Source organism: Manacus candei, unplaced genomic scaffold, assembly GCF_025592945.1.
Source record: "Manacus candei isolate 608988 ecotype Guabito, Panama unplaced genomic scaffold, ASM2559294v1 h1tg000033l, whole genome shotgun sequence".
NCBI lineage: Eukaryota > Metazoa > Chordata > Aves > Passeriformes > Pipridae > Manacus > Manacus candei.
In genome coordinates this window covers 10,647,678-10,674,114 of record NW_026138081.1, presented here as the reverse complement: position 1 = coordinate 10,674,114, position 26,437 = coordinate 10,647,678, and the positions used below count along the sequence as shown (strand labels likewise).

Genomic DNA, 26,437 nt, shown 5'->3' with positions numbered 1-26,437 from the left:
CAGAAGTAGAAAAAGGAGAGGCAAACAGAACAGTCCTATGGTGTGTCCTTACCTCAGGACAAAGTAATTTCTATTATGTCCATCTATAAGGATATAAGCTGTTGCTTTGAGACCAGGGTTTAATTTTCAAAGGCTTTAGATCTGCCATTTCCAATAACTATGAAAATTCATTCTGTACTACTGATGACTTCCTCTTGCAGTTCTTCGTTTTTCAGCATATCCAAAGAAAAGTTAAAATCTTTAACTTAGTTAGGCAGATTTTTCCATCACAGAGGTTTGAAATACTACAGCAGGGCAGGCATAGTCTAGGTTCTACCCTGGTAAGTGACAGCAGGAAAACTGAGGGAGGTTCACAACTTTCCACTCCTTATACTGGCACATATGAACTCCAAGAGGCACAGGGTGCTGCTGTGACCTTGAGAGAAGTTGTAAGATTCTGAGCATGTGTGTTTGAGATGCATGTGCACTTCCAGTGGGGTCTACACTGATGTATCCTCAAAGAAGATCAAAGCTTGTGTGGGAAGAAAAGTCTAGTCAGGAGGAAAGGAAAAAACACTCCACAGAGAACTGACAGAAGCTTTGCTTTTTCTTTCTCTCTCATGCACACACACAGTCTCTCTCCTAAAAATTGACTCTGCTGTCTAGCGTTGCATGCATTTAATATCATAAGCAAAACAAAAAAAACATAAAGCAAAATAAAAAACAAGGATCAAAGGAAGCAACAGAAACAACAACCAGAGAAAGGAAGAAATGACAACTCTAGTTGTGTTTCCTCTATGCCCACAATATCTGCTGTTTGGAAGGAAAAATGAATGAATATTTTTTTCTTATTTTGTGAATTATATCAAGAACCAGTTTCCCATCTTATTTTCATACTAAATTCTACATATTATTTCTAAAATTTTAAAATAAACCAGACTGTATATCTTGCAGAAAGTTACCCTCTGTGCCACCATTATTCAAACACTGTATCTTTAAGGTTGACTGCTTATGCAATCAGGATACATTCGCTGTGTGATGCATTATGGCAATTTAGATTACTATTGATCACTTTTTCTATCCCTTAACACAGGCTAACATTTGTTTTGTGCTTAGACAATTCAGACCACCAAAACCAAGAAGCTGAAAGATGTAGCAACATCTTTCTTTAACTGATTATAGGTTTTCTGAGGATATTTAATTTCAGTGTGTTTTTACATATATATATATTTATATATGTTTGTGTGTTTGAGTGTAAATATACATGTGCTTTTTTATCCCCATCAAGCTATCCCTTGTCCTTTTTGATACTCTGGGAAAAGGAAACACCTATACAGGCAAGCGGCAAAAAGCTTCATGCTCAGTTTTCTCACAGATTTCCCTCATACCTGACTGTGCATAAATTTCAGGTTAATTCCTTCCAATGTGACCTGAAGAAGACCTCCTTCACCAGTTTTCATATCCTGCACAGGGAACTCACCACCCAACTCAGGGCCTGTGATGTTAATTAAAAAAAAAAAAAAACAAAAAAACAAAACCAAAAAAAACCACCACAACAACAACAACAAAAATTCAGAAAGAGAGAGAGAAAGTGGAGAAAGCAGTCAGCCAAGTCATGATACGTGGAAGGGAAACATAAAATAGTAAAAACATAATTCCTATTGATGTCCATAGCAAAAGGACACTACTAAGGACAGTAAGGAGCATTTCAGTGATTCTACCCACTAATGACAGTTTTCTGAGAACCACTAGATTTTTAAGTATTGTAATAAATTTCATTCTGGTTATATTAAGGGACATCAATGTCAGCTCAGTCTGTGTTTATTGTAGTCCATACTGGGGTTTTGTTTGTTTGCTTTAAATGCCCTATTTCATTTCTACATGGTAAGATGCTGCAATCACATAACACCACAGACAGCATAGTCTTAAGTACAAACACATAAGCAGGCACAAGTTCATTTGTGAGCTGCATTGTATGGTGTTGTTTTAATCTTCTGGCAATTAAAAAGTCAACATAATTAAAACAATAACAATTTAACAGAAGATATCAATAGGTGACAATTTAGGCATTTTCATCTAGTTTCTTCTTCATTCTTCAGTTCAGCTAAAAAATGCTTTTTTAAAATTATTTTTGAAAAATTTTTCTTTCTGCAGAACCATTGAACTCTGAGGAATGACTTCCAACACACTTCAAGCACTTTTCAAACGCATTTTTAATACTATATTATTGCCCAATTCTTAAAATAGCTTTCAAAGCCACTTTTGCCTTCTTTACCCTCAGTGAAAGTTCAGTCCTTCTTCCCCATCCTCAAATTAAACTAAAGTGATAGAAAGGATTAAATTGGTAGGAGAAAGAAAATGGTAGCTCTTCCAAGCCCCAAGAGCTAGTCGAGAGTTGAACAGTTAGGATGCTAGATATAAACACAAGTCATTTTCTCAGTCATGTTGATGTCAGTTATGTGTATAAAACGTAGATCACTTAGACACAGCATTTAGACACACCTAAAATAGGCTTGTGCCTCAAAGCATGGCTCTTGGAGTCCTAACATACACTTGAAAAAAAAAAGAAATAGTTGCAACAAAAACTTGAAAACACAAAACCACAGTGACGTTACCCTGCGAACAGATTCCACCAAAGGAGAAACAACCATCTCATGAAGGTATAAAATAAGCCACCTTCATGTTCATTACTCAGGTACATACAGCACCTGCTCCTCTCTGAGAAGTAAAAAAAAAAAAAATGGAAAATTGCCTTCCCAAGAACTCAGTCTTCCAAAATTGCAAATCTACTTTCTATGGTTTTTGGACTCAACAGTAAAACGGGTGTTTACAAAAATAAAAAAATTTACTAGTATAAGATTCAGTAACACAAACAAGCGTATTTATTAGCCTCCATTCTCAACACAAAGTAGACAACATAATTCTACCTCTCAATCAGGAATATAAGCAGTAATTAGACAACTATGGAGAGAGACTGAAGCTGATGTTGTGTAATCTTTTCTAGTTATCATTTTACTGGCAGTTAGTCCTCCTTACATATAACTCTTCTTCATACAGGTGTTTTGGTTGTGTCTGTATTGAGAGCGAGGGTAAAGAGGGCGAGCTAATGACAGCAATCTGCTATGCACACATGGATGTACAAAGTCACCCTAAGATTTCCAAGTGAAACGAGATTATGTTCAGGGAAGTTACTAGCAAAAACATTTTTCTGATTGCAGATTAAACAACACATGTTCCCAACAAGCAAAATCTCGTACCTGGTTTAATGCTCTGCTGTCTTGCTGCTGCTCGCTCCATACTGTCTTTTACACAGTAGTACAGTTCCCGACACTAACAGGTATAAGAAGAGTAATACAATGTTATTTCTTCAAACTACTAAGAGAGGGAAAAGAACAGCAAGATTCTAAGATTCTACAAAAATAACAAGCCCCATGTGGTGCATGACAAAAAGCCTATAAAAGTTCAAGCACACCTAATTACTAGTTTGTTTTTCTATTTATTTTTTAAGTTCATAGAGAAACTATTTCATAGCATTTCATTGCACAAGCTAGCAAAGAGTTCATGGCTTGGCACATTCTAGCCAAGTTTATACGGTTTCTTACTGTAGATAGGTCGACAAGCCGTAGGGAAGGGATGTCATCGAGACATCCCTTGACAGGCTGGAGAGGTGGGCCTGTGTGAACCACATTAAGTTCAACAAGGCCAAGTGCAAGGCACTACACCTGGGTCAGGGCAATCCCAAGCACAAACACAGGCAGAGAACGGATTGAGAGTAGCACTGGGGAGAACTTGGGGGTCCTGGTTGATGAGAAGCTCAACACGAGCCGGCATTGTGTGCATGCAGTCCAGAACGCCAACAGCATCCTGCGATGCATCAAAAGAAGTGTAGACAGCAGACTGAGGGAGGTGATTCTGTCCCTCCACTCTGCTCTCCTGACACCACACCTGGAGTGCTGCATTCAGCTTTGGGTCCCCAAATATAAGAAGGACAGGGATATGTTGGAGCAAGTTCAGAGAAGGGTGAGTAAAATGATCAGAGAACTGGAGCACTTCTCCTGTGAAGACAGGCATAGAGAGTTGGGGTTGTTCAGCCTGGAAAAGAGAAGGCTCTAGGGAGACCTTAGAGGAACCTTCCAGCACCTTAAAAGGGACCTACCAGAAGGCTAGAGAAGGATGTTTTACAAGGGCATGTAGTGACAGGGTAATGGGGAATGGCTTTAAACTAAAAGAGGGAAGGTTTAGATTAGATAATTAGGAAGAAATTCTTTACTCGGAGGGTTGTGAGACACTGGAACAGGTTGCCCAGAGAAGCTGTGGATGCCACATCCCAGGAAGTGCTCAAGATCAGGTTGGATGGAGCTCTGAGCAACCTAGTCTAGTGGAAGGTGTCCCTGCCCATGGTGGGGGTGAGGTGGAACTAGGTGATCTTAGAGATCCCTTCTAATCCAAGCCATTCTGTGATTCTGTGACCAAAAATTTAAAAATTAATTCAATTACTAAGACAGTTTTATTTAGGCTTTCCCACACAAATCTACTGTAATATTTTTACTATCTTCACAAGCCTGCAGGCTCACACAAAATTTAGTAATACTGATGTTTTCCTTCTAACAAAAAAAATAAAATAACAGCTACATGTAATTTCTTAAATTACTTTCTGGCATATTACTGTCTTCAGGTAAATGACAAGGCATAATGCCAGCTTCAGATGTCAGTGCTACTAAACAGCCCTTGCAGTTCAGTAACCAGTGCTCGAAAGAGAGTGCTATTTTTTGATTAAACACGGAATATGACACACAAAGGATTTGTTTTTTCTGTACAGCTTCTCCTGCAGTATTAAACAAAATGCATACCTTCTTTGTGTAGAACTTGTTCAGTTGTGTCTCCTGACCATTCCTGCGCCAGAGGCAGAGCACTTTTGTTTTGGGACAGTAAGTCATGTTGATGAGTTTCTCATACCACCAACGTTCATATACAGTTCCAATGTTGCTTCTAAGCACAATACAATCATCGCATACCTGGAAGCACAAAATATTATGTAATTTCTGATGTTATTTCTCTTTTTTTGTCTGTTACTAGTTGCATTACTTTTATTCTTGTCTCTACCTCCATAAAAAATATGTCTCCTGTTGTGTCTGTCCCAGCATGTACTACAAAAGTCTGCTTCTTGATATGGCGGCTGCCACTGGGTCTCACAGGGAGTTCCCGTCCATTCTAGAAAAAAACCCACATGCAATCATTAATGAACGTTGAAACCAATTTCTCCTTATCTATTGGAAAACAAAATCCATTAGGTGACAACAGAAGCATTCTCAACAAATAAAAGAAAAAAGTATTTTTAACACAGCTGATTGGAGGCAATTTTGGACAAAGTCTTAAGCAAGTCACTCTAGTAAGTTTAGATTCAACAAATATGACTATGACACTTATCACAGCGTACAACAACATTCACACTGATACCATATTCAGTATGGGATAGTGAGGTGTTTGAGCTCCAGTAACATTGGAGTAAACTGGTCTGATTTTTCCAAAGTAATTGTAAGAAAATTTTGTGTCTTCTCTATGCTTAAAACTAAGTTCCAAATAGAAAAATGCTTTGAAAAATTACCTTTCAAAGGGCCCTAACTTGTGTCCACCCTGATGACAGTTGTATTAAAAGGTAGCTAGTTATTAAAAGGTAGCTAGAGTTATTAACTGAAGTTTTAACCTATATTCTTAGTAATCATTACATGATGCAACGTTTATTCTGCATGACAGCTGATAGTAGAAACAGTTTTGTAGAGAAAACGATTGCTACAAGTCTTATAATGACCTGGAAACTGACAGAAAACCAAACACTTCTTACAGTCATTGTAATAATAAAGATTTGTGTGCCCACAAAAGTGATATTAAGAAAACATTAGGGTTGCATAGAACAGTGGTACATAAGTGTCATGTTTATACACACCTGTATTGCAGCTCTAATTGATAACTGCATAACATTATAACACTATAAACAGGGTCATACAGTCACAGTCTTTATTGCACACACATGAAGGCAGCATTTAATAATTCAAATTAATTATTTTTAATATTTTTAAATTAGTGTTGCAGAGAATATACTGAAGAATTTCCAGGCAATTTATTTTCTCTACTGTAGATCCTAAAGACACATCATCACTGTTTTACTTACCAGATTGGCAAGTTTGTCCAGAATATCATTTATTTGCTGACTGTGCACCAATCCAATATGTGATTTTCCCATTAGACGTCGAACCTTTTTCCTGATATCATTCTTGTTCACCTAGAAAGCAGACATAAAGACAGTCAAACACTCTATTCACAGAAGGCAACTCCTATCTCCTAAATATGTCTTGGTTTCCATTGCTAAGACAGCAAAACAACTGATCTCCAGTTCAGTCATGCTAGGACCTCTTTAGCCCAGTAGTACATGAAGAAGTTGCATATAAACCACTTTTTCCAGCTATTGGGCAAATGATACTATGCACAACAGATTTCCTGCTTATCTGCACACACAAGCAGCAATTCCACTACCTACCACTTCCAACTACTGACATTAAAAGCCTCAGTTTTCCATGTTGCCACTTATGTGATGAGCCTCATTGGCCAGGCTAGCTCCTCCACCTCCTTCTCTGCAAAGAGTTGATTTCATCAGCTGTGGAGCCCTCAACACAACATGGTATCTTTTGGAATTCTCATTCTTCCACAGCCTGTTTCCTGGTCACTAGGCTGGGGCTCTAACAAACATTTTCAGATAGTCTTCAAACAGCAGAAGGTTCCTCCTGAAAATGAGCTGCAGGGAAGCTCAGAAGCAAAATATTTCTGCCTTGGGTGTCATTTCAAAAGGCTATTATGAATGTCAGCCACTGCTAATAAAGGCTTCAAGACAGTACACTCATGCTTGAGTGCTGACTTCAGACTGGATCAGACATTCTTTTTTAACATATTGGCATTATGACCTTAATGCTATGGAGCATACAAAACAAACTCAACCTGCTTCCTTCCTTTGACAAGAATTCTTTGCACTTGAAAGAAGCACTGTATTTTTCAAGATATTTTGAAAGTAAAACCTACTAGGCTCTGCCATCCAAAACAAGAAAATAAATTAAAATACCAAGGATTATGCTTCCCTTGATAGTTCAGAAGAATTCATCTCTCCTGTAACAGAAAGCCTTCCAACTTTGCAGTTTCTACTATAAGCTGCCCTAAGAAGACATACCTTGGTACAGTGTTAAGGTCTTCATTCCGCCTGCTTGAAAAAAGTCCTATATACAAATAAAACATACCAAATTCTAGATCCACCACCTTTTATCCCAAAACTTATAACCAGGGGAAAAAATGCAACCACAACAATAACAAAAAAAACCCCAACCAAACAGACAACACCTCACAACCCTTTTTTTGCCCAATTCTGCATCCTAACCTCACTCTTGAGCATCTCTGAAGATGCACGGAAAGGAACTGTATTTTTATCATAATTCTCTGATCCCCTGTATTCCTTTTTTTCACCTATAACTGATAGGCCCAGAGAGACATAATTTTCAAAGGTAGAACTGCTTGCCTTCTTATCCCTTTCTGCCAGGAAACTATTTTCTTGGGGATCTGATTATTTTCACCATACCAAAAGATATCCTCCTGCTATGAGACTAACTCTACCAACATGTCTCATGAGAGCCTTTTGGAACCAATATTATTTGCTCTCCTCTTTTACAACTTTGATGAAAGTAGCTGCACTACTTATTATTAATTCTACTTTAAGTAGTGCAAGTCCTAATGGCCAAATCCCACAGTCTTCTTCTGAAATAAACTCATTCCAAATATACTCAAATCTCATCTTAAAACTTACTTTCACATTCCATTTACGTCAGGAAAAATCAATACTTTCTTCCTCTTTCCCCACTTCTCCTTCCGACCCACCCCTCTGCACTGCATCTCCCTTCCCCAAAAAAATTACATAATTTTTTCCACTGGTTGGATATCACACGTTTTTCATCTATGGTATGATGTCTCACCTCATCATTTAAAAAGCCAAAGTTATCAAACTATCACCTGTGTACAGCTATTCCTTACTGTCAAGCTGTTGCACTGGACAGCACAGTGCCTCAAATCTGTTACAGGTAAAACCACGCACTTAAGCTGCTTCTAAACAAGACAAAAAATTTAGAAGACTGATTTTCCAGGGACTTTGATTTGGCCTGTCTAAGAAATTATTCAGAATAAAAGAAAGATATTTCTAGTAGGCATCTACACCATTAAGGTGTACATGGAAAGACCACTGACTGAGAAAGAAAAAGTTTGTTTACTTGTCATAGCAAATTTCTTGTTAACTAATTGATACACATGTTCACAATCTGCCCATATTTGGAATTTGCAGCTGTGAGGAAATAAAATCAGAAAATACCCTCTACTTAAATTATAACCTATACTCTTAAAAATAAGAATATTATCTAAAATTACTAGCAGAAATAGTAAATTTCTACTTTTGATGTCAATATATATGCATACCCATGGCACAGAACTGCATAAACTCAAGACAACATTTTTTCATTAAGATTAGGAGATGTTTTATAACAGTCTTTTATATTCCATTGTTCTGAGTTCTCTGAACAAAGATGTATGGTTTAAAGAGGACACCAACAAAATATATTGCCCAAATCTGAGCAGCAATCTACTAAAAAGAAAAAAAAATCACCTTTATCATAAGCATATAGGCAATCATATTATGCAGCAGTGTAGCCAACAAACGGTCCTCATCATCCTCCAAACGCTTTCGATCATGTTCTCCCAGGGAAAGATACCTGCAAGAAGAGCTAGATCTGAAGCAGATTCACAGGAATTCTTCCTCCTCTTCCTTCACTAAAGCACTGGCAGGAGACAGCACTATTTGTAAAGTGTATGGCAAATAAAATCTCTAAAAACACTAAGTCAAATGGTCATTTTCCAGTAAAACACCATGATCACTACTTAAACATTTCCCTGAATTATTAATAGTTGAAGCAAATAACAACTGGTCAGTAGGAAAGTTGTAACTGGTCCACTGGGCTTATCTATTTCCTCTTTTCTGCAGTCACAGCTCCATGACAATTACAACTGTCAGAGGAGGAACATACAACTCAGTAATATGACAAGAGCTATCTGTCTTTAGAGTTAAAAAAAACCTGCAGGGGAGAAAAAACTGATCAAGGAAGTGCACAGGCATTCTCTTTTTCCAGCAAGGTAGACAGTTTGTGGAAAAATAGTTTTCAAACTAGCACCCCACAAACTAGTTCTTATTTTGGCTACCAGATCTCATGTTACATGATAGCATGGATGTAGGCAGTACAGCTACAGATGGCAGACAGAACAGAGAATGATCAGATATTAACAGAGCTATGGAGTGGGGGAGAAGAGGAAAGTAGGTAGTGAAGATTGACATCTCAGAAGTAGTCTAGCCTTGAGCAACCACGCAGCTATTTTCAGAGAGGGGTTCCCTCATTGGTTTTTTGTTTCCTTTAACTACAAACTGCAAAAACATCTATAAGTTACTTTGTATTTTGAGAAAGCTCAAACTTCTGTTTCTGAAAACATTTAATTCTTTCACTTTATGTCAACACACTAATATCTTCCTTTATTCCGCACTATAGTCATCGTGCCACAGAAATCTCTTGCTTTACTACTTATCTAGTCTACTCCATCTGTTCATACTGTGATTGTGCTTACATTATCCATTTCTCTGGAAACATTATCTCTTCACAAAACTTAAAAAAATGCATGTTGTTGTAACTAACAATAAACATTTCGGTATCAGGAGATACTGGCCAGCAGAAAGACAAAAGGTTCACTTTTGAACAGTCAGGTATAGTAACAAGGTTTACAAAGTGACAATAACATGTTAAGCAGAATTAAAATAATTTAATTTTTTTTACTATTTCAGCCCCAGATGAAACAATGAGAAGGAAAAAGGTCTACTAAAGAACTTACCTGTCAATCATCTCCTGAGGTCCCTGGTCCATCCCCATTCCTTCTCTCTCTAACATTACAGCATCCAAAAAAGCATCTTCCCAGAACTGCATCTGGTCCCATAAAGTTGAACGCTCTTTGCCTATGCAACGTATACATAAATTGAGCATTTATTCCATTTACTCCAGTCAAATACTTTACCATTAATTCCTATTCATTCCCACTCCTTGAAAATACCATAAGACAACACACAATGAAAATAAAAAAGAGGTTACTTATAAACCACAAGCAATACCACGGCTGAAGAAAAGTGTAAAAGAAAATACAACACATATCTCTCATTCTCATTAATGGTATAATATTTTTAAACCCTTACACAAAAATACCTCTCATCTCTAGTCTTTAAGGAGTATATCGTCTTCCATAAACTGTTAACACTGCCCGAAAGAAATAGAAATATCTCATACAAACACAGATCACAGCAAACACACAGAGAAGTGGAAAGATAAGATTATTACTCATAGAGAAGGTTTCCATTGCAGCATCCTCTAACTGGTCCCAGACAGATCCTTTATCCCTACCTGCACCATTCCAAGCAGGTAGGAACGATAAACGGAAAGGATGAAAAACACAGGAAGAGAGAGCTCTTGATTAACAGCAAGTCCAGATGAAATACATTCCAAAAAAGCCAATATACTTCTAATTCAAAGATACACTTGAAGGCCATTAATATTCTGAGTTTAGTAGCCCTCTGTTCAATGACTTAAGCTGAATGATCTTTTTTCAAGATCAGTGATATATTTTATCTTCCCATGCATAGCTAAATTCCTTCTCCCCTTCTTCACATTTTAAAGAATTCATATCCAAGAACCCCAAGAGACTTGGATAAACTACATTTTATGCAAACTCCACCACTCACAGCCATCTCCTCTTACTATTACTCAATTTCCCCAGCAAATCTCTGGCTTTACTCTGAACAGCCTGATGCACCCAGCATGGACAACAGTAATAAGTTAAAAACACTGTTAGGGAATGTAAAAATTCCAGTCTGTCCCAGACATAACTTCATCCAAACCTCACGCTAAAAGATTCCCTCCCCGCAAAAAAAGTAGCTTACCCAAAAGTCCTTCATATAGATAGACACGCTGGTTCCCATCCTCTGGACCTCTCCCTGGAATACTGCCTTTGCTATCCTTCACACTCTGCTTCCGGTTGTGAGACTTCGCCTGAAAATAATACAAGAGGTGTCAGACAATTTAACTCTGCAATCTGCAGGGCTCCTTCTTGCAGTCTACTTCAGTTGCTCCTTAGAAACAGGAATTTTTCCTCTTAAGCAAGGATGAACAATGCTCATCAACGTTGTATTGCCTCTGAAGGGCAATTAAATGTCCACTTGGTTGAGAGAAATACTGAATGATGGGGAATTAAATATTGTTAGAAACTGTAAGGTAGTACAAGATGGGAATATTACTTTCAAAGAACCATTCATTGCACAGGAAATGAAGATTGATATGTGGATCCACATAAAAATACATCTTTGACATGTTAATATTTTAAGTCATTGCTGATTAACCCTTGGAACAGAACCAGAGATCCTCTTCCACACAGGCACACATATTGAAATGATTATTGTGCAAGATTGAGTAAAAAAAAAAAATAAAGAAAGGGAAGTCTGCAATGCCCTTACAAAGATAGAGCTAGTAGCAGAGTTTGTCTCAATTTCGCTGTCTGACACAGTGCCTCTGGATCCTGCCAAATTGCCACCATTTTCCACACTCGGGCCATCACCAGCATTGCTACTCAAGTCACTGTCTGCTCCTAATGTCTCTCCAGAACTGTTACTAACCTGTGGAGAAAAATAAAGCGATTACCTTCAATAGTCAAAGACCCTGTGGATAGAAAAATTGTAAAACATTTCTTCTTAATGCACAAAAGAAGCAGTACGACTGAGGGCCACATTTGCCTTTTCTTCTTCAGTAGCATTATCTTTTCATCAAATACTACTCTGCAGAAAGAGATTAAGAGAGACTCAAAAAGCCCTTCAGAAAAATCACAGAACTGCTTAGGTTGGAATGGATCTGGTAAGATCATCTATACATGAGTCCCCCAGTCAAGCAGGGTCAGTGAGAGTATGTTGCTGAGGACAATGTCCAGTTAGGTTTTTCTGATCTCCACAAATGGAAAACCCACAACCTCTCTGGGCAAACTGCTCCAGTGTTTGACCACCCTTATTATAAAAAAGTGTTTTCTTGTATTCAGATGGAATTTACCATGCTTTAATTTTTGTGTTGATTGCCTCTCATCCTGCCCTCAGAGAGTGCTACTGAGAAGAGTCTGGAGATCTTGCCTCTGTTCACTCCCATTAGGTATTTATACCCATTGATTACAATCCCCCTGAGTCTTCTCTTCTCCAGACTGAAGAGTCACAACTCTCTCAGCCTCTCCTCTTATGGAAGATGCTCCAATCCCTTAATCATCTTTGTATCCCTGAGCTGGACTCACTCCAGTAACTCCTTATCCTTCTTGTACTGGCAGGTCCAGAACTGGACACATGCAGCCTCACCAGTGCTGAGTAAAGTGGAAGGATCACCTCCCTCAACTGCAGACAACCTGCTCTTCCTAATACAGCCCAGAACACCACAGGCCTTTTCTGTCATGAGGGTGCATTACTGGCTCACAGTCGGCTTGTTGTCTATCAGGATCCTGAGGCCCTTCACGACAAAGTTGCTTTCCAGCTGATTGGCCTGCAATGTGTACTGGTGCCTGGGGTTATTCCTCTCCATATGCAGAACTTGGTATTGTCCCCTTGTTGAACCACATAGATTCCTCTCTATCTAGTTCTCCAGCCTGTTGAGGCCCTCTGAATAGTGGCACAACCATCTGATGTGTCAGTCATTCCTCCTAGTTTTATATCATCTGCAAACTTGCTCTGTACCGTCATCCAGGTCATCAGCGAAGATGCTGAACAGTGTTGACCCCAGTACTGATCTCAGGGGTACACCACTAGAGACTTGTCTCCAGATGGACTTTGTCCTACTTATTTCAACCCTCTGGGCCCCATCGTTCAGCCAGCTTTTGGTTCACCTCACAATCTACTTACCTAACCCATACTTCATCAGTTTGTCTATGTTACAAGGGACAGTGTCAAAAGCTTTATTGGAGTTGAGGTAAATCTTTCTCATTATACTCTTCCTCTGGTTTCTGAGGCCAGTTTTACTGGTAAAAACCTGAGGCACAGAATGCCCCAAAATGCCTCAGTCTTTTCCATCTGCCATCAGATTCAGTAGGTGGCTTATATTTTCCCTAGTCCTTTCTCTTATTATTTATGTACTTGTTTCTGTTTCCATTCACATTCTTTGCTAGATTCAACTCCAGGTCCATATTGGTTTTCCTAACCCTTTCCCTGCAAGGTGAGACAGAAAATGCATACTCCTCCTGCGTCACCCGCCCCTGCTTCAACCTATTGTATAATTCCTTTTTATGTCTGAATTCAGTAGGAGCATTTTGCTCATCCATGCAGCCCTCTTGCTGCCTTTGCTTGGTTTCCTACTTGTTGGGATGGACCTTTCTCGAAGGAGGACATACTTGAATATCAGCCAGCTCTCTAGACCCCTCTTCTATCTGGGGCAGTATCCCAGAGAATACAATTTTTTCCTCCATTCAAGAAAGACAATCAGAGTATTATTCTTGTTACAGGCTAAGAAAAGATCATGGAAAGCCAGGTAGGCAGCAGTACAGAAAAAAAACAAACAACAACAACAAATAGGGAAAGTTCTTTAGGTTTTTATCCCTGGAACATGTAATATCATATAATCTGGTAGGGAGAAGGTTCATTCTTTTTTTTTACTAAATGCATTCCTGCTACCTTTTCCCTCTAGGCCCTATAGTTCATTGGAAAGGAAACAGATATATATTGATGTAATTCAAGAGTTTTCAGGCAACATATATGAAAATTTATTCTTATTTTTAATGCACCAAACTATCTGCCTTTTTTGCTCTCAGGTTACCTTTTTAAACATCTATTTTTTATAGATGGTTTATACAAAACTGAGACATATTTATAGAATTGTTGTAATCCATCAGTTCTATAAATACACCAATATGCAGGAATATGTAAGAGCAATGAGTATCATATATGAAGGATGCAATCTGCTAATAAAGACAGCACTATGTATGTTGTCAGACACACATGCTTGCCACCCACTCAGAGGCTCTGGAGAGAGAACTCACAGACACACATTATGCATGTGTGACAGAATGCTGCCACACCACACAAAATGTAGGCACGAAATGCCCTTCACCACATTAACAAGCAGTCAATCATGCTAAGATTTCACTTTGGGCATATCCTACCACAGTGCTGACTTCAGAATCCTGGCTTGTACTTCGGACCATAACTGTTGGTCCTCCACTGGGAATAGAGTCAAAATCACTCTTCTGCAATCAAAACATATAAAGGACAAGAAGAAGAGTCACATTAGTCTTTACCATAATGAGAGAACATCAGTTCCCACTCCTCTGGGGTCTGGAATCACATGCCTTATGCTTTCTTAATTTATTTAGCCAACCAAGTAGAAACTACTGCCTGCATGTCAAAAAGATCATAGTGTCCTGTAATTGAGTTCAAAAGATCAATCCCCTACAGAAAGAGAGGAAGAAATTTTACCAAATGTGCCTCTCAAGAATTCCCAAACCTGTAAGTCTTCCCATAATGAAGTAATGAATAGAAGAATCCTCTCTTTTACCACATAAATAAAGCAAGCATAGGAGTCACTGACCTGAGAACCTGAGGCCAAACTGAGGCCACTGTCTGCACTGATTTGGGATTTCTTCTCATCTGTTTCTCCCAAATCGAATTGTTTCACACCTTCTGTTCCTGAACAAAGGAAAAAGTAAATCATTACTGTACTAAGAAAAAACAGTATGGCAGAAAGCAGATGACAGACTGGAAGCAGGAATAGTACCATGAAAACAGATTTGCTTTCTCATTTCTTTGATTTTTATTATTCTTATTCCTTGGTCTTGAAAACAACGAGGCCAGCAGGATACATCTGCTAGTCTTTGAACATTAGTTTGAATTTCAAATACTCCGAAGGCATAGTCCAGGTGTGACTATAACTAAACAGTACCTTTTTTAGCCATTCAAGACAGAAAAGAGAACAGACAAAGGTCAAGTAGCTTCCAGTTACAATAACACATGCAGAGGAGTTGCCATTCAACTCTAGGAAGCCACTTCCTTTATTCTTGGTAATAACAAAAGATACCTATTTACTTAAAGTCAGAATCCTTTTTTGAACAGCTAAATTGCTCAAAGGCCTGGACTGAGTGTTTTTTGGTTGCCCACTGCAACTATCTAGGCAAACATCAGGGAACACATGAGAAGAACATGTTACCCCAGTAAGATTTTCAAGGAATAAGCTTGTTTGATGCTGTACTTCACGATATTCTCCAATTTATTAACAAATGGCTCTCCAGAGTTGGCAATCACACAGGTCAAAAGTGAGAGAGGGAATCACCAAGCTTTTAAGTCATGCATTCATTAACACAACAATCCAAAAACAAAGAAGGGAAAAAAAGGACAAAAAGATTTTATGTTCAATTTCCCATGCACTTCTAGAATTGTATCATCTATTGTCCTCTGATGGGATGGCAGAAGGAAAAGAGAATGATGGAGAGATAGAGCCTGAAAAGAAATTTGGATAAGCATTGAACAAAACTAGTAACAATGCAAGAAAAAATGTGTTATAGACTGTACACAGAATGTCAATACTCTCAGAAACGGAAAGAGACTGAATGCAACACTTCTGCCATATCCATATCTGCCAACTATTCAGTAACAGGAAGACATGATCAGCTGCTGGAATATTTGTATTATATACCCATGACTATATCCAGTATCTCTAAGCAAACAATGCCACTATCTCTATAACAGCTGATCACAACAACCTGGGAATTATGAACATCTGTAATATATGTAACATTAGAGAGGGTAAGACAGTGAAAAGGAAAGAAAAAGGGAAGGGAGGAGAGAGAGAGAAGGATAATATACAAAGATTTGTGGGAGTGAGTTTGAGATGGTATGTAAACTCATGGATAGCCAAGCCATAAGCGGGCTGTGCGGACCATACTAGCTTACTACTCAACCACCAATTCTTCCTGTGAAGTGTTTACAGAAAGTATTCTTCATGTGTTATAGTATTCTGCCTCTAAATCCATATGCCTTAGTTACTGTAAATCAAATCATCAAAGATTCTAGGAAAGAAAAACCATAAACAAAATTTACCAAAAAAATAACTAAAAGTATCTTTTCTAAGAATTTGGCATCTTTTTCCCCACTGCAATATGCATTGCTCACTTCTAGATGTCTATTTCCAGTCATTCAAGTGACCAGCATTTCTAGTTCTGAATAACAATACAGCAAAAAGTTTTATATCTCATTACTACAGTGAGAACACTAAATTTCAGCTGTGTGTTTTAAGCAATTTAAGAGTTTCCTGTCCCAACACATTCTTCAGACATATTTCTGGCAATTTGACTTTTAAAGTTCAGATATTTGACAGCTGTAACTGAGTTTAAGGAGCACAATAACCACAATCACATTGTTGTCATCTCAACGTAGAGGCACTTACAAACCTCCTCTTCCCTTCTTTACGGAGTTATATGTGTAATACACATAAAACACTAAATGCTGAATTTATCCCTCCCAATGTAGGCACCTACCTGAAAGGCTCATTTTAGGAGAGTAGGTGTGTGCATGTGTTTTGTGTCTGTCTCACACACACTCCTACCTCAGCAGAAAGCAACTCACAACTTCAATATAGCAAGCTGTACTGCAGAGGTGCCCCACTTGCCCCATTCTCTCTGAACTAACTCCTGATGCTAATTTGTACTTAACAGAAGTATTTAACCAAGGAGCCTAAAACTAATCAAAGCAAATCCAGGCCTAGTCAGAATGCCAGGAATTTTCACTCATTCATCTTATCTATTAATCCTCCCCAGACCTTCAGTCTGTAAACTGGGCATCAGCTCTGCAAAGTACAAACTACGTTTACGGTTAGGAAACATCTACCCCAAAAAGGTTGCTATAAATTAGCTATTGTTCTTATGTCATAGTCCCTATTTACAACAGTAACAACCAAAACAGCAAAACTTGTACTACCCTTGCAGATAGTACACATTCAATATCTTATCCATTATCGTATTTCGATAGATGTTCAGATTTGTGTAGATTTAGACTATTGTTTAGACTCTGTAAACAGCTTCAAATTTTTTCACTCCTTCTTTAACATGGATACAAAAAATAAAACCAGGTTGATTCCTTGTTATGAGGCTATTTTCTAGCAGCCATCACTAAATACAATTCTTCACATACACCTTCTCTCTCACCCTCAGAAGTATTTCTTGTTGCAGACTGTTCATGGTTGATTCCAGGTAACAAAATTTGCCATCCCATGGCTTGAACAGAGAATTCTTCATTCCAGTAATATTCAATCAATCAATATATCCATGCCAATAACTTGTTAAACAAAACTGGTCTTTAAAGTTTTAAGAAAGGAGATGAACTATCTTAAAATTCTTCCATATTTATCTGATATGGTGAGGATGCAGAATATCTGCTTCCCCATCTTTGAAGAAGGCAACATTCAGGGGAGGAAAAAAAAGAAAGGAAAAAAAAAAGAAGAGACATTTGTGCACAATTTCCCTAGGCCAAACTGATCTGTTTGGTCTCTCTAATGCACACTTTCTTTAAATAGACCTTTGTTCTTGTGGGTATAAAACCTGTGTGCCATAGATGCAAGCTCACCCTGCACCTGGTGAGTTGGCAGTTATGGGGAGGCTGGAGGAGTCAGTTTCTACATTTTTTTTTAATTTTCTTACTCGTTTTTTCCAAAGATTTTTGCTTTTTCACTTCCTGGTGCTTGTTCCACAATTCTACCCAAGATGCATTGAAAGCAGGAGAGAAAGAGAAAGAGTCAGCGGCTGGTCAGACAGGTGAAAGTGGGGAAAAAAATTTGAAACCAAAAACCCACCCCTTCATCTCAAAAAAAAAAGGAAAAAAAAGAAAAAAAAGAATTAAAAAAAAGGCAGAATTTCATGAATGGTTAATAAATACCATTTTAAAATAAATCAGTGTTAGCTACTGAGCACTTCATCATCTCTTAATAACAGCTGTGGTGCATCCCACCCTCCCCTCCTCAGGCCAAACTATGACAACAGTGAATCAACTAAGGAAAAACAGCTCTTATGAACACATATAATGCAATTAATCACCTTTCCTGAGAAAGGTATTTAAGACTCTCAGATCTTTACTCCTCTAAAGTGTAGGTATCAGAGAAGCTCTAATTAACAGAAACATTTTAATGTCTCTAGTTTATATCACTGAAAGGAAAAGACATAAAAACAGCAGCAGCAATTCCAAAAAAAATAAAACCGTAGGTTAACACAACATTTAAGCAATATTATATCTTAACAGATTATCATAAAGTTTACAAGTTATTTTTGACCTCACAACATTCTCAATAAATGCTTGGCTCTGCCTATCAACCTGTCCTATATGCAAAGAGCTGAACTTCTTTTTATCCACTTGTTCCTATCAGGGTATAAAGAATGGAAAATGGAAAAGAAGAAAAATGAGCAAGATATCAGTCACGCTTAATACCAATTTCCAAAACTCAAATTAGGTCACAGCACTCCAATCAAGTCGAGGAATTCCCTAAGAGGATATACAATGCACAGAACAGGAAAAAAGTCTGAACTCTCCTTACATTTGAAACTTAGCCCTGGGACAATAGTGATGAGGTACTTGCACTTTTCTGTCACTCACATTCCTCACATTTCTCAACTCTCTGAAATGCAGTCCCCTTTTCTGCTCAGAAACATTGATCATTCCAGGTGCTGGCCTATTGGCCAAAGCAAACATTACAAGCTGACATGCTGAACTGACTCTGAATGTTAGGCACTAGCATAGTGAAAGCTGAGAAGACCACAGTGGAAGATCCTCTCAGAAAAGTTGCAAAGGGAAGGAAAAAGAAGTACAGTGTTCTACTTTTTTTCAAGGAGACTTCCTGAGCAATTGAAAGGTCACTTGAAGTGTGTCAGAAACCCACCCCACTCTGCAAATGGCAGAAATAAGGGCACAACAGGCTCTGAAAAACAAAATGTCCACTGAAAAAAATTAAAACAGATAGTGTTGCAACTGTGGAGAAGGCTCCAAAATATTATCATTAAACACATTAGGAACAAGGCAAGGAACAAGGCAAATGTAACTAGGTAGAAAAAGTTAGAAAGACAGCTTCTAGCCAACTGATTTCTAGATCTGCTTCATGACTGATGGATCTTCCTTCAACTTTCATAGACAGACAGATGGATAGGATAAAATTGCTTAGAGATCCAAACAGCATTCTATAGGCTTATCTAGCTGAGCACACACTGACACAGATAACAATCTCTAAGATAGACTAAATTTGTTTGTTAAAGGGCTTTGAAAACATCTGGCCTCTTAGGGGCTTAGTCTATATGGTTTTACTTTAAAAACCACTAGGCTGAAAGCTACAATACCTGCCATTAGATTACTTTTATCTGACTTGTCTGTTAATTCAGGGTATCATATATACTAGCATATTAAAAACAGACTAGATTTAACTCTCAACTAATATGTCAAAGAAGAAAAGGAAAACTCCAAGTAAACTCAAGGGGTATAAAATACTATGCCTATGACTTTGTTACATGAGCTTGAACTAAACAGGACATCAGGTCCAGAAAGGATCTGATGCAGACAAAGTAGGTAGCACAATCTTTTCTTTTTAAAAAAACAGTCAAAATAAAGTGATCTGACAGGATTAAACAATTATTTTAAAAGTAGTAATGGAAACTTCAGTAAGTACTGACATTTTCATTATCAGTTACGGGAAGTATTCAATAAACCAAACCAACCACTAATGTAAAATGGGAAACTACTATCAACTTTAAAGCCACCAGTGTCCTAATAAAAAGACCAACACTAGAGGTGATGACCACGAACCTTGGAAGACAAGAACCCCAGAAGTAAGCATTTGATGATCTTTTAGGAAACAAAGTATCAGAGGCATCATCTTCAAAATGAACTTTCCAGCTAGGAATTAGGTATTAAAGCACAGCAAAGATCAAGCCTAAGCTGGTAAAAATCCCTCCCACTTCACCTCAGAAATAAGAATTTTGAATGCTCTGTTACAAGAGAACATCAGAAGCACACAAAACCCCATAAACTTCCTGAAAAGTGAACAAGAAAAGGGGATCAAGGAAGAATATATGCACCCTGACCCCTAGAAAACTCTGAACCTCCTGGCCATTGTTCCTATAGTACAAAAATCCATACAGATTCAGCTACCCCACCTTTAGATCTGAGAGATTTAGTTTAATCACCACACTAACACACGCTTCTCATATGGCTACTGCAAACAGTGTTGTACATTATTTTAACTCTATCATTCTGAAGACTTCTCATTCTAGTATTTCCTCTTATATCTAGGTCAAAAGGTTAGCAGCCTAATTTGTATTTCATCTATACAATACCAACAGATTCATGAAAAGTTTTATTTACATATCTGCAACCTGAGGCTGTAAGTACCTTCCAAACTTCACAGAATCAAGTAACTACTGAAGTTCAAAGGGTCCTCTGGAGACCATCTAGTCAAACCTGCCTGCTCAAAGTAGGGTTGACTAAAGCTGGCTGCCACAGGACCATGTCCAGTCAGGTATTAACTATCTCCAAAGATGGATAATCCACAACCTTTCCATGCAACCTATTCCAGTGTTGGAGCATCTTCACACAAGAACATTTTTTCTCATGTTTAAATTGAACTACTTACAAATACTTTGTTATTTCAGCAACATGTAAATGTTTACCAGATACTTCATCCCTAAATAAACTAATTTGAATGAGAATATCTGCATTTCACTGCAGAAGGAATTTCAGCCTAGCCATGACTAACTCAAATCCTATATATCCAAAGTTGTCTTATTCTGAAGCCTTCATGACAGAACATAAAGGAAGTATAATAGCCAAGCAGCTTTAAATCATCTTCCTGCAACACAAGAGAAATCCTCTTTACTCCTAGATCACACGAGTCAAATGAACACGGACACTACATTATTTTTACAGCAATATCCTAAAGACTAACTTGCATATCAGTTCTGGTGAAAGACAAAAGCAGTTAGAAAAAAAGGCTTCAGAAAAAACATTAAAGTCTTTAGAACTTCGATCAGTTTTGGTAAAACCACATCCTTCTTGTAACTTGGTTCCATAGAAGACAAGTGGAAATCTTCAGAGCATCAGAACCACCAATAAAAATGTACCTTTGCCTGCCCTTGAAGACCATTAATTGTTTAAGGCTAATATTCTGGCAACAGTAGTTAACATGACATATTAAGTAGCTCTTCTTTTTAAAAGGACTCCTTACGATGCTTCACAAACACAGACTGTCTGATCTTTATGATTTCCATTTCTATGAGGCTTTAATTTCATCTAAGGGAAAGAAGCAGTCTTAGCAATCCAATCAAAAGTTCTCTTTTCATTCTTTAAAAGGACACTGGCCTAGTGCCTGATTTATTCTTAGTTGTGTCAGAGGCAACTTTCCCTTTTTTCCTCTACAGAAAAGTAATGAAGTATCCAGCACAAACCAAACAAGTAACTGAAATATCGGAAATCTGAATCTGAATCTCTTTCAGCTTTATGATAGATTTTCAAAGAGAGAGCAAGACTAGTTTCTGAGCAACTGCCTCCATAGATTACCTCTTTAAACAAGAAAGCAAATCAAGTCAGAGGGATTCAGTATCAGTTCAGAAGGACTCAACAATATTTAGCCTGCAGCTATTACATGGGTATAAGACTGAATGTTTGCATTCCTGCCACATAACTGCTCAATATACACATTCCCTTGTCTTATACCACATACTACAGATATAGGCCTCACGGTAGCACACTTTCAGAAGATTATTCTTTCATACAATGACTCCATTGAAATTTAAACCAGTTGCAAGAAGCAACGGCTAAAATTTAACATATTTTTGCAGTTGACAAAAATTTTCTCATATGTTGAGGCTACTTTTCTCACGTTTACAACTGACAGCATGCTGGATCAACCAAAATATTTTTTTCTCCTCCACCAAAAAAACCTGTAAAGCACTTTTTAGAGGAAACAGTTTAAAGCCTACCTTTAACTTTTTCCCAAGACATAGAGAAAAGCTATACTAGCTAAGAAATTAGGGCAGGAAAATTTCTAGCAACCAGCCTAGCAGATGCTGTTTAGACAGATATGCATTCTATTTGGTACTGCATGGAAGGAAAATCCATCAGTCCTGTTCACTGAAACTGTTAACACTACAACTAAACTTCTTTTGGAAATTTTATTGTTAACAATCAGCATATTCTGGGTCCCATTTCTATCAGGATGTGAACTAGATAATTCACAGGTAGCCAGCAATTATAAGAAACATTTATTACATGTTTCCATGTTTCCCTTCCATGGTTGCCCTTTCTGAAGTCCTGCTATCCCTGTTTCCCTTTTGCCATTTCCTGTTGCTTGAAAACAGCAATCACAGAGCAAAAAATAAAGCTGTTTAAAGTGTAATGAAATTTAAAAACAATTAGGATTAGAAAGCTTCTGGGAGAAAACTGCAGTGGATAGTTTAACCCAGAGTAGAGTGAAGACACATATGATTGTTTCTTGTGATCCAAGGTGTAAATGAAGCATGTTACAGCAGCAATGTAGTGTGTTAAAATGGAGAGAATGCAAATAGAACCTAATGCCAAAATAGAATTCCCTCCTGCACTTGACATGAATCTCAATACACACCAATGGAAGCAATAAAATTTTCTTCCTTTAGACTTCTTGTGTCAAACTCCCTTGGCCCTTTGCCTGCAGGGCTTGGTGGCTTTGGCATTATCTGAGGTACCGGCAGCTGCATCGCAGGTTTTGGCTCCACTCTTGGGGATGATCCAGGATCCTTGCCAACTGGAGTGACAGATCCATCTGTTGGACTTCGTTTTCTCTTTTCTGGTTCTTTAAAGAAAAGAACAGTGTTGAGAGAAAATAAATAAATTAATAGATAGATAGAAAGAAACATAAGGAAAAAGGAAATGAGAGTGGGAAAAGAAAGATGAGACAGATGGTCTCACCTAAATCATTAAGCCTGGCACTGAAACAGCTCAGTGCCACATTTGTTCCCCTAGGTCAACATGTCTTGCTGACAGCCTGACACATTGGTGGAAACAGTAGAGGAGAAAGCCAGAATGCTGTTTTAGGGTACTCAAATATCTCATTCCTGTATACTTGAAACCTAGGAATGTTCTCTGACACATTAACTGTACCATCTCCTCTGCCAAGTTGTGAAAAATTAAACAACTCTGCCTAAACTGCCAAGAATATCACTTACAGAATATAAGTGAGTTCCTCTCACAGTGCAAAGGTGACAAATACAATCATTTTCATGGGTAACACTAAATGAAACCAGTTAGGAAAAAACCAAAAAGAACCTATCAGCTATAGTTCTTCCATCATTCTCCAAGACTTCCTATAACCCTATATCCCAACAGGTAGTTTGGATTATTTCTCTGTATCAAACCTCACAGTCTGAATTACAGCAACACCTTCAGAATACAATAATTAAAATCTTCCATAAAGAGCCTCCTTCAATCCTGCACAAACTGTTCCAATTGCTGACGAGTCTAACAGTCAAAACTTCATACCCTAATATCTAAATCTGTCATATCACTAGACCTTGTGATACCTTTGTTCAGTAGATTCAAGATTCTGCTATCAGCAACATGGTATGCATCATATGCGAACCAAACAATTTCAGGATTACTAGTTTATTACTAGATGTTAAATAACTTTAAGATAAATGCTAATCTCTATAAAACATCTCCTTAAATAACTAGATCAACTAATTGAAAACAAGGTAAAACATGAAACAGCTAAAATTTGACTATAAATTAAGATGTTATGCAATAATGAGACATATCACGGTTTTAAAAGTTTGCGTCAATTTTTGTCTATTGTGACCTCAATTAATTTACTGGGTAAAGTCTACTTACCATCAAATTATGCTATCTGGTCTTTACTCTTTTATTACCATTGAGTTTTACATCAGCCGTTCTAATTTTGCTTAGAATCAGTGTCAGACTAAAAGGCTTGTAATTACCAAAATCAACCTACTCCCCACATTCAGGACTGTTCCACTAGCCCAGCCTTTATTACATTCCTCAGCATCCTAAAAATGATTGGAAATGAACACTTGTAAGCCACAGGGCATATCTAAGCCAACTCATAAAAAAATCCCTGAACACCAAGTATAAGGGATTTACTAGATGCTACTCCTCTGCTACAATGAAATAAATAGTTTTTTATCATTTGAGATTACAACCAGGTCAGATATTAAGCAGACATTAAGCAGAGATGTAGCTTTTTGTCATCTTTTGCTATTTTCCTTATGCGTGCATTTTCTTACTTTGCATTAAGAATCATGTTCTTAAGAAAAAGATGAAAAATAAAGAGATATTTTCAGACTTTCCTCTTCAGGAGTTCTCAGTTGTATAAGAATTGTGTAATGCAAGGTGGTTGGTAAGATATAAGTCTCATAGGGTTCCACCTTATAAATATCTCCCTCCCTATTCAGGTTACCTGCAACAACTTTCCAAGACAGTGACAGTTTTAGCTGAAGGTCCCCACTCTCAAAATTTCCACTTCACCTGTAAAAGTTCCTGGTTTTGTATTTCACTGCAGTTCCCATTTTCAATCAAATATAAGTATGGCCATTATTTTGCATTGGTCCAGTTGAATGTGTGTAAAAAAGAAGAAACACACTTCAAGCTTTGTAAGGCTTCAGTAACAATGGTACAATTCTCACCATTTTGAAAGTGTTGTAAAACCCCTGAAATATCAGAAGGTACAACACAGCTACCTTCACAATAAGGATCTTGTTTGGTTCATAAACACAGTATTCTCGTAAACACTCTTCTTACCTTTATTATAATAGTGAGTATGTGCTATCTCTAGCAGGCCAAAAACACTGGCCATGCCTCCCAGGCCAGCATTTGCATATGAATGCTCCAAGCTTAAGACTGTGCACTTCAGCAAGTCCAGCATGCCTTTATAAACCTTGCGGCTGATCTCCTGCAATGACAATCCCATTAGTGTTTCTATTTCAGAAGCGAGAAAGTAATTCAATAACTTAAATTCCAAAACTGCTGTAACATCAGCTTTTAGAAGGCAATGAACAAAAACTTCCTACAAATTGAGCCTCAGCAGACACTGAGTGTGAGGACCCTGCTGAATGCAGCACTGACCACGTCCTGTATGACATCCTGTCGAGCATCTTCTTCCGACTGGATGGTGCGATTCAGCTTGCTTAGTACAAAGACACGGAGCTGCTCACTCTCCAGCAGACGTCGGACTCTCTTCATATTCAGCCAGCCAACACCCTGCCCATCAAGAACATTGTGCACCACCTCCTTCAGGAACTGCTGGTTCTCACTGAGAGATTTAAGAGAAAGCAAGGAAAAGTTAACCCTCTGCTTACTTCGGCTTGCATGGGAAGATAGATATGACCAGGACACACAGAGAAATACCACTGAAATGGTTTATTGCTTAAACATTGTTAAAATCATGAAAAGGCTTTTGGCGACTGTAGCAAACTGTGCAAAGAAGCAACTGCCCCTCCCCGAATATGCCCACTAATTTGGACTACGACAGAATTTGAGATACAATAAAAGTAGTACTATTGCCCAATTATCCCAGGAGCAGAATGTATCCAGAAGTGTAAAAGACTGGGATGCTAATGGGTCAGTCAAGGTGCAAACTGACAGTGCATAAAGTAACCACCCAGATGCTGAGGGCATGCACGTCCAATACCTCAGGCTACAAGCTGGCTGTTAAACAAGATCGGGAGAGAGGCAAATCCGGCTAGGCAGGGTAGTGTTTCTTTATCCTTACACAAATGACTCAGCTGTGATAACTCCCCTCTGGGGAAGCACCAGAACAACTCACACACAGCCTGAAGACAGTCCTCTCTGCTGATGGGCCATAATTGACTCACTTGTGCTGATGTAACAGGCAGCTGTAACATCTTAAAAGGTGTCAAAGACTCCTGAAATGATGCAGCATTATGTCCATTGTAAAACTCCCCACCCCAGGGGAGGTACCAGAGGCATTCCCACCTCACCTAAGACCAATAAAAGATGTTGGGAACTTCACTTAAGACATAGGACTTTCCTTACTACCCTGGGCATCATTAACTTCTTCCTTCACCACCACTGGCTTTTTCCCTCCCAGCCCTGGGTTTCCCTCAATGGATCCAAACTGCAATCATCACTTCAACAAAGCTGGCACTCTCATCACCCAGAAGAACACAAGAAGAGATCAAAGGGATTCCACTGGAATCCATGAAACGGTGACATTTTTTTTTACTTAATGTCTTTTGGTCACACTCTCTCCCCCTTTCTCTCTTTTCCCTATTTCTTTCTATTTCTACCTCACATTTACTG

General features: G+C 38.2%; 1 protein-coding gene across 40 annotated transcripts in view; it reads right to left on the bottom strand.

The window, feature by feature from the left end:
• Positions 1 to 26,437, bottom strand: part of MADD (MAP kinase activating death domain) — a 72,575-nt gene that overhangs the window by 12,185 nt on the left and 33,953 nt on the right. For 16 of the 40 annotated variants that reach the window (XM_051792025.1, XM_051792051.1, XM_051792024.1 and 13 more), the window contains 16 exons: positions 25,241 to 25,427; positions 24,917 to 25,067; positions 22,749 to 22,955; positions 17,794 to 17,847; positions 14,694 to 14,791; positions 14,269 to 14,352; positions 11,603 to 11,761; positions 11,033 to 11,141; positions 10,434 to 10,496; positions 9,937 to 10,057; positions 8,669 to 8,774; positions 6,149 to 6,259; positions 5,083 to 5,190; positions 4,830 to 4,994; positions 3,237 to 3,309; positions 1,368 to 1,474 (listed from right to left, as the gene is read on the bottom strand). In XM_051792025.1, coding sequence (XP_051647985.1) covers positions 1,368 to 1,474; positions 3,237 to 3,309; positions 4,830 to 4,994; positions 5,083 to 5,190; positions 6,149 to 6,259; positions 8,669 to 8,774; positions 9,937 to 10,057; positions 10,434 to 10,496; positions 11,033 to 11,141; positions 11,603 to 11,761; positions 14,269 to 14,352; positions 14,694 to 14,791; positions 17,794 to 17,847; positions 22,749 to 22,955; positions 24,917 to 25,067; positions 25,241 to 25,427 — 1,903 coding nt within the window. The remainder of the gene's footprint in view (positions 1 to 1,367; positions 1,475 to 3,236; positions 3,310 to 4,829; positions 4,995 to 5,082; positions 5,191 to 6,148; positions 6,260 to 8,668; positions 8,775 to 9,936; positions 10,058 to 10,433; positions 10,497 to 11,032; positions 11,142 to 11,602; positions 11,762 to 14,268; positions 14,353 to 14,693; positions 14,792 to 17,793; positions 17,848 to 22,748; positions 22,956 to 24,916; positions 25,068 to 25,240; positions 25,428 to 26,437) is intronic. The other 24 variants (XM_051792031.1, XM_051792036.1, XM_051792038.1 and 21 more) reach the window with 6 other exon arrangements.